The 13,504-nt window shown below is 38.0% G+C and overlaps 2 protein-coding genes across 2 annotated transcripts in view; one reads left to right on the forward strand and one right to left on the reverse strand.

Annotated features, from left to right (window-relative positions):
* The window catches only part of Tmem52b (transmembrane protein 52B), an 18,274-nt gene extending 16,683 nt beyond the window's left edge, over positions 1-1,591 (reverse strand). Inside the window, exon 1 of the mRNA XM_028781048.1 lies at positions 1,504-1,591. The gene's annotated coding sequence lies outside the window, so the exon portion shown is untranslated. The remainder of the gene's footprint in view (positions 1-1,503) is intronic.
* Olr1 (oxidized low density lipoprotein receptor 1) overlaps positions 1-12,285 on the forward strand; it is a 16,212-nt gene extending 3,927 nt beyond the window's left edge. The window contains exons 2-7 of the mRNA XM_028781047.1: positions 812-913; positions 2,901-3,146; positions 6,290-6,427; positions 10,964-11,100; positions 11,766-11,881; positions 12,150-12,285. Coding sequence (XP_028636880.1) covers positions 812-913; positions 2,901-3,146; positions 6,290-6,427; positions 10,964-11,100; positions 11,766-11,881; positions 12,150-12,285 — 875 coding nt within the window. The remainder of the gene's footprint in view (positions 1-811; positions 914-2,900; positions 3,147-6,289; positions 6,428-10,963; positions 11,101-11,765; positions 11,882-12,149) is intronic.
* The last annotated feature ends 1,219 nt before the right edge of the window (positions 12,286-13,504 follow it).

Consider the following 13,504-nt stretch of genomic DNA (forward strand, 5'->3'; position numbering starts at 1 on the left):
GAAAAGGATCTAAGACCAGTCCCACTATAAAAGAGCTTAATAATCACTGAGATAATTTTTAGGAATTCTTACAGGATCATCATTAAGACTTAAGAAGTCATCTATTTGTCTATATTGAATCACTACTAGACAGTACATCTTCATAGATCTTCAGAGATCTGCTCCACAGAGGTGGGCTAATACCTAATTATTGTTATGTATGTTTAATAATAACAAGAAAAGCATATTAATATCAGGAATCTTTCCTAAAATGAATTCTCTTAAGATCTTTCCTATTATGAGAGAACCTATCGCAGATTATATAATAATCTGAAGCAGGCCATCTCAGGAAGATCACCTGTTAGTTATTACTTTGTCCCATTATGGCTCCTGACATGTAAACATCACTCTTTCTGTATAGTAGATGAAGTTGCTAGGCTGTGTTGAGAGGTCTTAGAAGGACATTGTGCATAGAATAGATGAAGTACAAGAGTCTATTCTCAGTAGAATGTTTTTGTTTTGCTTCACAATTTCATGAAGGAGTCTAGTTATTCTTAGAATAGATGAAGTACAAGCTTCAGGATGAAGTATTTAGTGTCTACACCTCATGAATCCCAGCTGTTATTTTTTCCCATGTGAGACCATAAGTAATTTAGTTCAGTTCTATATAATCATCCATTGTTTAATCAGCACAGGAGCAGAGCCAGTGGGATTTGGGGGTGAGGTGCTAAGGAATGCAGATCACAAAGCAAGCATGGACACAGACAGGATCTTAAGTCTAGCTTGATGTCCTACCTGTGCCCTTTCCAATTTCTGATTCTCCTTCTCACAGGTCTGCATTTGCTTTCCTCCCCATGGTGGGGCCCTGCTGCGATGACTCTGGTCATCCTTTGCCTAGTGTTATCAGTGACCCTTATTGTACAGTGGACACAATGTAAGTGTTGAAATAGGGAACTGGAGGTGGGCAATGAGGGTTATGAACACAGCATGTAACTCAGATCAGCCTAGCTTTACATTCATTTTAGGCTAAATCTTTGAGTATTAATGACTATACTGTGCTTACTCCTCCATTAGAGAGGGGAATGGGATGGAGACTATTCAAAGTAGAATGTTTTTGTTTTGCTTCATTATTTCAAGGAGGAGACTAGTTATATCTTAGAATAATTTGGTAGTAACTTGAAGTTTCTAATACATAGGGCCATCTGAGCAACCCAAGAGGAAAAGAAATCCCATTTACTTTTGTTTTGATAGATCTGATTAACTTTTAAGAATCATAATGACCACCCTTAAAATAAGTAAAACATTGAAAGCAAAATATATTTTGAGTTTATAACATGTGGGAAAGTAGAGATGCTGAGAAGGAAGAAGAATAAGTGAATAAGGACAAGACTTGCTAAGAAGGAATGACAATGTTTTATCTGTGTCAGCAGGCATGAACAGGTTGCAGGTCTGAGTTGTTCCACCAGCCAGGTCCTAGATATAAGGACTCAAAAGTGGCATTTGCTTCACATATGTCTAACTTACCTAATTCCTTGTAATTGGGGAGGGGTATGTGGGAACTTGAGGCCTCTCCTAATGATGGTTCAGGACAGGGGATCCCGATGATAGCAGTCAGAAGAATCTCTCTTTGAGGTATCCATCACCATCCAGCAGGATCAGATTTGACCAAGAAACAAAGAGTCATCAGCCCCTCACTTGCACTGGAAGGGAGCAGAGATCTTGTAAAAGAGTTCCTCAAATCTATTTGATTACCCAGCATTCATTTCGTCACCACCCTTCTAAACTGTTGTGTGGTTAAAAAACAAGAAGAAGAAAAAATTACTCTTACCGTCAACATACAGAAATTTACAAATATGTCATGGGTGGTTGCCTCAAAAATGAAGGCAAATGCCAAAGGTCCTAAATAAAATTAGGAAGTCTGGCAGTGTAGACAGTGGGAGGAGCTATAGTGAAATTAAGCTGAATAAATCACTAATGGGAATTTCTTCAATGAGTCAGAGTCTAGGGAAAAGGTGATTACTATAGATTGCCAATATTTTATTTATTCTATTATAGTATTTCTTACCTTATCATTACTTTAATTTTTTTTATTTTACAATTTTATGTTTTGGGGAATTTGAAACACATACATAATGCATTTTGATCAAACACATCCCTATTTCCTCCCCACCCACCCCCTTTTCCTCTGAATTTCATGTGCTATGGTTTTTCTCTTTAAGCCCATTGACTCCACTTAATCCTGCATGTATGTATATAGTATAGGGCCCTCTGCTGGAGCATAGGTAACCTCACAGGGGTCACATCCATAAAAAAACCTGATTCTCCCTTTCCAGGATTCATCAGTTGCCAATAGCTTCTCAACTAGAGGTGAGATTTCATGAACGAATGTTCATACATTGTCTTTACCTTATTATTTTCAAGCTAGATATAGCTTGTGCATATATATATAATTCTACATGCTGACCAAGTTCTCTGCCACTGAGAGACATCACAACCCTTCATCCCTCTACCACAGCTACATCTCCACCCCTCTCCTCTATGCCACTAAGCTACATCTTCATCCCTCACCACTCTGCAGATAGACTATATTACCAACTCTCCAGAAAACACAGAACCATGGCAATTTGTTATTCAGAAATATCTACATGATCACTAATAAAAATTACAATAAAATTGCAATTTTGATAAATACAGTGCAATAACATCTAAGCCCGTGAATTATAAATAAACATAGGCCATTTCCCAGAAGTCATTGAAGTGGATTTAGTCCTCTATCATTGGTCAAGTTCATAAAACATTTCTGTCAACACTCATCTGTTGTCAAGATAGATTATTTGAGTTGGTGTCTTAATTTCATGGGCATCCAGGGGTAGCATATATATTGGACAGGCTATGCTGACTCTTAATTCTCTATGGTTTAGTACTCCAGGCATCTGACCTCCTAAAGCAATACCAAGCAAACCTTACTCAGCAGGATCATATCCTTGAAGGACAGATGTTAGCCCAGCAGAAGGCAGAAAATGCTTCACAGGAATCAAAGAGGGAACTGAAGGAAAAGATAGACATCCTCACCTGGAAGCTGAATGAGAAATCCAAAGAGCAGGAGGAGCTACTGCAGAAGAATCAGAATCTCCAAGAAGCCCTGCAGAGAGCTGTGAACTCTTCAGGTACAGGGGAGGACTGGTGGCTGTTAGGCCCAGTCATAATGAAGTTTAACAAAACCATCACAGCACTCATATGACAAGCATTTAGAGTGTCCTACATATTATCTCTGTTAGGACCATTTCCACTCTAGCCCATGGCAACCATAGTAATCATCACAATTGTTAGAGCTCTCCTTCTCATGACCATAAAGTTTTTTTCTTTCTTTCAAATTCTAGCTTTGAGGTTTGGGCTGAAGCACCTTCCTGTCCCATTGCCACCTCTTGCCACAGATATTGTGTCCTTCCAAATACATCTTAGTCACTGGCCTCCCTTTCCTTGGGGGTCTTCCTGTCATTTCAGCTCTTTAGCTCAGCTCCTGTGTTATCTTCATTGTGACCCTGTCTCCTAAAAGGGCACTACATCTGTCTAAGTACAAGCAGTAGAGGTTAGTTGACTGAAGACTTAGGTAGATTCTTCAGGGTGAACAAAAGTAAAAGGTCTGAAAAGTGGGTTTATGTAGAAGCTGAGAAAGTTTCATCTGTCTAAAGGGATTTGGAATCTAAGGAGCAGACATAAGACAGATTGTGCTGACAACCTTTGTGCTATTAGAGACTGTCACTACATTTCTGCAATATTGATCTCTTCTGCAATGCAATCAATGAGGTCTCTGCTTCTAAGTACAGAGTTAGATGTGACAGTTTCTTTTACTACCATGTCCCTTCCTAGGAACTGCTCAAATGAGGGCTCTATTCTTAGGATTAGCAATTAAGTGCCAGTCAATAGCAAATTTCTCCAATGTCTTGCTTATGTGGTTAACGGGTTAAAATGTGCAGCTTCCTTGAGTATATATATAATAATGATATAGGTGGCCATCCCTTCATGGTATAAACAAAAATACTGAAAGCATGATAGGTATCAATAATGATGATGATTGGTTTGATGTAAAGATACTAAGTTTACAAGTCTTAATAGGCCCAGAATGGTGATGCATACCTTTAATCATAACCATTGAGACAGAAGCAGGCAGATCTCTGAGTTCAAGGCCATTGTGGTCTACATGGAGACATCTAGTCAGAGCTACATGGAGGAATAAATAAATAAATAGTTAAATCCTTTCTGTATGAGTAGGATAATCTCAATTTCCAAAAGTAAATAGAATTTTTTAGACAAATTGACCTTCGACTAGTATCAAACATATATTTAATTTCTCTAGGGAGGAACTTTTCAATAAATTAAAGAGACCCAACACTTCAAATCAATTTTCAAGGGAAGGAGGCTTAAACATCAAAGATGGAAGTGTTTATATGTACAAGCAGCCAAAATCCCAACTAGTGGTTTGTTTCACAGATGTAGTAAGTAGTAAAACAGCTTACATTTATCATCTATAGATTGTGTGGGATTCAATCTGCATCAGGACCATGGCCTCAGAGAGGCCAGAGATAAACTGTAGATCAGACATGAAACTCACATATCTCTTTCTGGCAGATATACCATTGTTTTCCATTCCTTCTGATGCTAGATATAGCCAATTACTAGAGACCACAGATGAAAGCTTTCATCATGTGGCTTCAAAAAAGCATCATAAAATATCATAATACTGAAATCCCATGTGGAAATATGAAACTAATTTTCTCAAATTTGAAGAAGGTTTTATCTGTCCTACTAACAAATCTGGTATGATTTACTTGGAAGCTAAGGTAATGAAGGACTTTCAAAAGAATAGATTTTAATAATTAGCAATAGAATTGGTACTCCTTCTCAATTGTTATCTCTGTAAATAGCTTGATGAAAATGATTGTAGGCCACCAGATCCTGACCCTCTAGCAAGTCTAGAGCACATAGACTACTTCCTCAATTAATTCATCCACAAAGACATTTGAGAGGAAGTGTGTTCAGTGACTGTATTAGGCTCTGAAGAGGGACAGAAGCAAGAAGATGATTATATATTTAAAGGGCATTTATTGGGTTGGTTTACATAATGTTTCTGGAGGGTCTGACAATGGTTATCTTGCACTGCGTGGGTGGAGACCTATTTGGCAGTTGATCAACTAGTGAGCTTGATTGTCTCAGCAACATCAATGTCTTCTGGCACAGAAGATCTGGAATATCTCTGAAGAGCTACTGATCTTCAGACTGTTTTGGAAGCCAGAAGAAGATGATTCTAATATCAATAAAGGAATGGAGCCATGGTATTGATAAACATGCCTGCAGAGTGAATGTTCATTAGCATAAACCAAAATTCCTTTTCCCTCATTTTCTCTGTGTTGACACAGGAAGGGGATGCCCACATTTAGTTCTTCCCAATACAGCCATCACAGGCATGCCCATCAGCCTGGCCTTTATTCCATTGCATATCCAAATAAATGGACAACGGAAGGTTTATCAAAAGACATCACATACACTCTCAACGTTAGGTTCAAATTCCTGACTTCTTGATCTGTCAAATGAAGAAGATTGGTGAGGTTTATCTCTGAGTTTCACAATAATTAAATGAGTTCACATATGCAAAGTACTTCCAATAGTTTGTGCAATTAGTAAATAATATTTGTATTCCTTAACTTTTATATGCACTAGTAGATATTTTATATGCTATATAATGTTTTACACATACACACACACACACACGCACACAAAGAAAGAAATATAGTTGATTTTAATACAGTACATACAGACATGCCTTTCTCACTTCGCCAAAATATAGACAAAGAGTCTAGACCATTTCTTGAGTCAAAAAACCTGATATATTTACACTTACATACTATGATACTAGGCTAATTAGAAGGAAAGTTCGCATTTAGCTTCTGTTTTCATTATTCCAGAACCTTCCTATTTTATTGTTTAGGTACATGTTTTTATTTTCTGTGGTTTTGTTTGATGTTTTTGTTGTTGTTATTGTTTATTTTAGATAGATTCTCATTCTGTAACTCAGGTTAGCCTGGGAATCATTATTTACACCCCATTGGCCTTGAACTCATGGAAATCCTCCTTCATTAGTCTCTTGAGTGCTGAAATTGCAGGCAAGAACTAACACATTAGGCTTATATTTCTCTTCCTGGTGAAGATTGTTTCTCTAAATTTATCAGGTATATTTGTGATACTATGAAAATTGAAATTTTTTTAATGTAACTCTTCTTAAGGACTTTTTCCCACTTTGCTCACACTGTAGAGGAGTCCCAGAGAGAACTGAAGGGAAAAATAGACACCCTCACCTGGAAGCTGAATGAGAAATCCAAAGAGCAGGAGGAGCTTCTGCAGAAGAATCTGAACCTCCAAGAAGCCCTGCAGAGAGCTGCAAACTCTTCAGGTACAGGGGAGGACTGGTGGGTGTTCTGCCCAGTCATAATCAAGTCATAAACAAAACCACCACAGCACACATATGACAAGCATTCAGAGTGCCCTACATGGTCTCTCTGTTAGAGCCATTTCCACCCTAGCCCATGGGATACCTGATAATCATTGGAATTTTTGTAGATCTCCTTCTCATGGCAGTTAAGTTTTCTGTCTTCTTTCTTTCAAATTCTAGCCTTGAGGTTTATGCTGAAGCACCTTCCTGTCCCATTGTCACCTCTGCCACATATATGTTATTTCTCTTTCCCAATGCATCTTAGTCACCGACTTCCTTTTCCTTGGGGTCTTCCTGTCATTTCATCTCTTTAGCCCAGCTCTTGTATTAGCTTTATTCTGACCCTGTTTCTTAAATGGACACTATATCTGTCTATGTACAAGCAGCAGAGGTCAGCTGACTGGTGACTTAGGTGAATACTTCAGACTAAACAAAATAAGAGATTTGGAAAGTAGGATTATATAGGAACTGAGACAGTTTCATCTGTATAAAGGGATCAAGAATCTAGGGAGCAGAAGAAGAATAGATTGTGCTGACAACCTTAGTGCCATCAGGGATGGTTACTACATTTTTGCAGTATTGATCTTTTCTGCAATGTAATCAATGCGGTCTCTGCTTCTAAGAACAGTTAGGTGTGACAGTTTCTTTTGCTATCATGTCCATTCCCAGGAAGTGCTCAAATGAGGGCTCCAGTCAGGATTAGCAATTAAGTGCCAGTCAATAGCAAATTTCTTCAACATCTTGCTTTTGTGGCTAACAGGTTAAAATGTGAAGTTTCCTTGAATGCATATATAATAATGATATAGGTAGCCTTTCCTTCATTGTATAGAAAAAATATTAATAGCAGGATAGAGTTTAACAGTAATGATGATGAATACTTAGATGTTAAGTTATTCAGTTTATTAATCTTTTCAGGCTCAGAATGAAAGGACATGTCTTTTATCCTAACTGGGGAGACAAAGGCAGGCAGATCTCTGAGTTCAAGGCCAACCTGGTCTACACAGCAAGTTTTAGGCATGGCTACAGGAGGAGATTGATTGAATAAATAAATAAATTTATTTTCTGTATATATGTGGTAATTCAAATTTGGAAAAATAAGCATTGAGTTTTAGACAAATTGACCCATTAGTATTGGACATATATTTATTTTCTCTAGGGAACTTTTCAGTAAGTTAAAGGGACCCAACACTTCACATCAATTTTTAAGAGGAGGCTTAAATATCAAAGATGGGAGTGTTTTCATACACAGGGAGCCAAAATCCCAACCAGTGGTTTGTTTCACAGATGTAGTAGTAAAACAGTTGACATTTATCACCTGCAAATTGTTTGGAATTCATCTATGTCAGGACCATGAGATGCTCTCTCTCAGAGATGCCAGAAATGAACAACAGATCACACAGGGAGTATACATGGCCCTTTCTGGCAGATATATAGGTCTGGTTTTCCATTCCTTTGAATGGTAGATATAACCAATTAGTAGCAATACCAGATGCATGCCTTGATGATGTGTCCTCAAGAAAAGACTCATAAAAATATCATAATATTGAAATCCCGTGTGGAAAAATGAAGCTGGTTTTCTCAAATTTGGGGAAGGTTTTACCTGTCCTGCTAACAGATCTGGTATGATTTATGTAGAAGCAACGGAGATGTAGGGTCTTCAAAGGAAGAGATTTTTCAGTCTAGCATCAGATTTTGTGGTCCTTCTTAATCCTTATCTAGGAAAATAGCTTGATGAAAATGGACAGTTCCCTGTAGGCTCTTAAATCCTGAAAAAGCATGTCTGGAACCCAAAGAGGAATATTTCCTCAATTAGTTCATCCACAAAGACACAAAGAGAGGAAGTATCCTACAGTGACTGTATTAAGTTCTAAAGAGGAACAGAAGCAATTGAATGACTATATATTTAAAGGGCATTTATTGGGTTGGTTTACATAATATGATTCGAGAATCCAACAATGATTGTCTCATAGTGGATGGGTGGAGAATTTGGTAGTTGTTCAACTAGTGAGCTTGGTTGTCTCACTTGTCATTGTCTGGCACTGAGGTTCTATAAGATTCTTGAAGAGCTACTGATCTTCAGTCTATTTTGGAAGCCAGAAGAGGTTGGTTCTAATATCAGGGTAGGAATGCCACCATGAGATTGTTAAACTTGCCTGCAGAGTGAATGTTCATTAGCACAGAGTAAAAACCTCTTCCCTCTCCTTGTCTCTGTGTTAACACAGAAAGGGGATACCTGTGTTTAGTTCTCTTCACTTCAGATAATTTGAATAAGAAAATCTTCCACAGGCATGCCCAGCAGCCTGACACTTAGTCCAGTCCAGATCCCAATAAATTGACAGCCAAGGTTTATCAACAGACATTAAATGTACAAGCAAGATTAGATGCAAATTCTGGACTTCCTGTCAAATGAAGATAATTAGTGGATGCTGGCCTTGAGTTTCACAATGATTAAATGCGTTCATATATGCAAAGTAATCTGACCAGCTTGTGCACTTGGTAAATAACACTTATATTCATTAATTTGTATGTAATAGTAGATACTGTTTTATGCTATATAATGTTTTACATACATACAACATACACACACACGATAATGGAGTCAATTTTAAAACCACATATACAGGCATGCCTCTCTCTCTCTCTCTCTCTCTCTCTCTCTCTCTCTCTCTCTCTCTCTCTCACATACACACACACACACACACACACACACACACACACACACAAATGATGTAGTCAGTTTTAAAGCCACATATAGAGGCATGCCTTTCTTGCTTTGGCATAGCGTAGACAAAGTGTCTAGGCCATTTCTTTAGTCCAGAAACCCTGGTTTGTTTACACTTGCAATTGCCGTGGGCTAGACTAATCATGAAGTACGTTGGACATCCTACTTTAGACTCAGATGTGCCCTTTGAACTTTTCTTTCTGCCTTCATTATTCCAAAATTTTCCTACCTTATCATTTATATACATATTTTTCTTTCTGTAGTTTTGTTTCTTTTCTTTTGTTGTTTGTTTAAGATAGATTCCCACTCCATAGTCCAGGTTGGCCTGGGACTCATTAGGTAGAACAGATAAGCTTTGAACTCATGGAAATCCTCTTGACTTAAATCTCCTGCATATTACCATATTAGGCCTACATTTGTCTTTCTGGTGAATCTTACTTGTATAAAATTATCAGGTAGATTTGTTCCAAAACCAAAATTTAATTGTAATGTAACTTTCCTTAAGGAAGGACTTTCCCATCTTTTTGTCACACTATAGAGCAAAAGGCAATTCCTTGTGTGTCACCATCACAAACGGGTTGGTGATGACCATGCTGATGGTCTGCGCGTTCTCAGCACACAGATGTTGATACCTTCACCGAATGCCTTCTCCCAGATTGGATTTGCTGGATTCTTTATAAAATTTTGTTGCTAGAAACATCTTAGTTCCTGAAATCTTACTGAAATTAAGAATCCTCATTTTCTATCAATACAACATTGTCCCTAAAACAAACTTGTCCAAAAGTCTGTGAGCCACTGCACAAAGGTAAATTTTCTAGTACATTCAGCTTAAGGAAGGAAAAAGCAGATAAAATTAATTGTAATGACATAGGTTTCTTAAACAAAGCATCTAAAATGTTAATTTTACATAAACCAGTATGATGTTCTCAACAGTCTGCATGGTTCTGACTAGCTTTCAAAGTCATATGTATGCTTTAAGTGCAAGAACAAGTGTCTGCAAATTTACCTCATTTCACAAACCACATTGAGTATTGGATAGCACAGGGATAAAAGGAGATGAAGTAGTAAAAACTAATTCTGTTTCTCAGAGAAATGGAGCTTTTAAGTGCATGTCTGACTTTGTAATAACAGAATTGCTAGTGGACATCCATTTCTTTAACTCTCCTTTTCAACATTTCTGATATAACTTTAAAAAAATTGAATTCCAAACTTGTATACTAATCTATGTCACCAAAGAGGGGAGACGAAATGCTAAATGGAAAGTCAGCTTATATTACTAAAATTAGAATGCCTTATCTCTTTTTAATTGAAAGTATATATAGTTGAAGAATACACACACACACACACACACACACACACATATAAAGGAAAGGAAGAGGAACTGTGAGGAGTCAAACTATAATGTGTGAAAACTATTTTCAATAAAAAAGAAAATATATAAGGCAAATAAGAGTTGGAAATATGACTCAGTGATTAAGAGTACTGACTGCTCTTCCAGAGAACTTAGGTTAGGCACCCACATAGCAGCTCTTCACTGTCAACCATCCAGTTCCAGTAGATCTGATACTATCTTCCAGCCTCTGAGAGCACTGCATGTATATAGTACATATAGATATAACTATACATACAGGTACAGAAACACATACGCATACATATATATGGGAAGTAAAGACTCTGGCCATTCTGGTGTCTATAGAATCTGGGTATCTTTCTAAGGAAGTACTGAAGAAATGTTTTTACTCAGAACTTATCCATTCTATGTTAACACTCCCTAGGTCCTTGTCCACAAGACTGGCTCTGGCATAAAGAAAACTGTTACCTCTTCCATGGTCCCTTTAACTGGGAAAAAAGCCGGGAGAACTGCCTGTCTTTGGATGCCCAGTTACTACAAATCAATAGTGCAGATGATCTGGTGAGTTATTTGGGGTGAAGGTGATGGATTACGGGTTGGTAAAAGAAAAGGAAGGTTTAGGAGTTTGGAGGAGTGTCTTAGTCAGGTTTTTGTTCTTTTGTTGTTGTTGTTTGTTTGTTTGTTTGTTTGATTGTTTTGGTTTTGGTTTTGGTTTTTCTCTGTGAATAGATCCCATGACTGTGGCAACTCTTATAAAGGAAAGCATTTATTCTGGGGGGCTAGCTAACAGTTCAGAGTAGTCCCTTGTCAGCATGTGGAAAGCATGGCAGCATACAAGCAGACATGGTGCTGAAGAAGACCTGAGAGTTCTGTGTCTGGATATGCAGACAACAGGAAGAGAGTGACACTGAACTTGGCTTGAGCTTCTCAAACCTCAAAGCCCACCCCCAGTGACACACTTCCTCCAACAGGGCACACATCCAATTATGTCACTCCCCATGAGACTATGAGGGCTATTTTCATTCAAACCACCACAAAGAGGAACACTTGTTTGAGAGAGAAAATAACTGTTTTTCAACAGGATTGCATACTTGGTCTTGGGCATATAGGATGTGAAGTCTCCATAGACCCTTGTAACCATTTTTATTAAAGCACCAAGCGATGTTGAAGATCTTTTTGCTGTTTAGTTTGATGAATCTAAAATTCAGAGTGGTGTCTTTCCACAGACCTTCATCTTACAAGCAACTTCCCATTCCACCTCCCCATTCTGGATGGGATTGCATCGGAAGAAGCCCAACCACCCATGGCTATGGGAGAACGGCTCTCCTTTGAGCTTTCAATTGTAAGTCTACTTCTCCTCTTGGTGGCCATTTTGAGTGTTCTATTCCTGTCTCAACCTGCTTTGAAGTCCCTGTCACATTCCACCTATGACCTCTTCTTGGCAGAATGTAGAGTGGGAAATACACTAAATCACAAGAGGGTTTGTCATCTGTCCCTTCATACCTTGCTAGCATTTCCTTTCACATTACTGCTGATTTCAAGCTTTGAGACATGGTTGATTTCTAACATAAAAATGATATGTGTCCTGCTTTTTTTTTTTCCACCTGCAGCTTTAGGATCAGGGGCATTTCTTTACAGATGCAATCATCGGGCAGCTGTGCATACCTTCAACAGGGATCTGTGTTTGCTGAAAACTGCATTTTAAATGCATTCAGCATATGTCAGAAGAAGGCAAATCTACTGTGAATTCAATGAATCTAAAGATTCAGAGAAGAAGATAAGAAGACCTTTAACTGTTGTTCTGAAATTTAAGCTATACTTTCTTACCTGTGTGTAAAACATGAAGGCCTTGACAGCTGTCACTTACCTGCTAGCTGCATTCACCTCAAAAGAGATAAGGATCAGAAGCAAACACTGGGGGTGCAGCTGTTTGACATCTTTGTATCAAAAGTTGTGAGTTCAATTGTTTGTTCATATACACTGGCCTTGCCCCTCCCAAGCCTCCCAACCAACCTTCAATCCTTCTTCCCTTTCTTACTTTAAATGATGCCTCCTACCTGAACTGGGGGATGCTTTATACTCAGTCTCCTCTACCTCAGTATGCCTTGTTGCTGCATGAAAGAAAGAATGTAGAAAACCTTCTCAAGTGCAGGCAGAGGGCTCAAAGGCAAAGCATGCCTGAGAAGCAACGTGCAAAGAAACAGAACTAGAAAACCTACACTGTAAACAGAAACTCATGATCTCTAAAAAGTCTTGGCTTTATCTTTATTACTGGGGTCCATCTCTAGACTGTACCATTTATACATCTGTTTTTTTTATTTTATTTTACTGTATGTTTATGGATAGTTTGCCTATGTGTATCTCTGTGTACCACATGAGTGCCTGGTGCCACTGGAAGTCAGAAGAGGACATCAGATTCTTTGGAACTGGAATTGCAGATGGTTGAAAGCTGCTATGTACATGTGAAGAATAGAATTCATGTCCTCTGGAAGAACAGCCAGTACTCTTAACCATGAGCTATTTCTTCAGCTCCTATGATCATTTCTTGTATCAGTTATTTCTTCATTTTTTGCTCTACCAAAAAAACAGTGTTGTAACTTTAGCCCTTTAGAACAGTATTTGCTAAAGCTTTGAATATATGACCCCAAAACAAAACTAGAATTTTTTTCTTAAATTACATACTTTTAGTAGACAGCCTCTCCTTGACTCTGCCATGCTATGATTCAGAAACATATGTGACCAAAATGGACAAAACTCAGTTGAAGAACAAGTTCTTAGAATTGTCTGAGCTGGGTATAAAAATATTTTCTATTGGAACAGATGGATTTAGAAACTTCTATTATTGGGGCCTCCACTGTCACACACACTCACAGACTCTTCCACTTTGAAGGAAGCTTTCCATTATTCTAGGGAGATTTTATATATATATATATATATATATATATATATATATATATATATATAT

The sequence above is a fragment of the Grammomys surdaster genome, unplaced genomic scaffold, assembly GCF_004785775.1.
Source record: "Grammomys surdaster isolate TR1022 unplaced genomic scaffold, NIH_TR_1.0 373, whole genome shotgun sequence".
NCBI classification, from domain to species: domain Eukaryota; kingdom Metazoa; phylum Chordata; class Mammalia; order Rodentia; family Muridae; genus Grammomys; species Grammomys surdaster.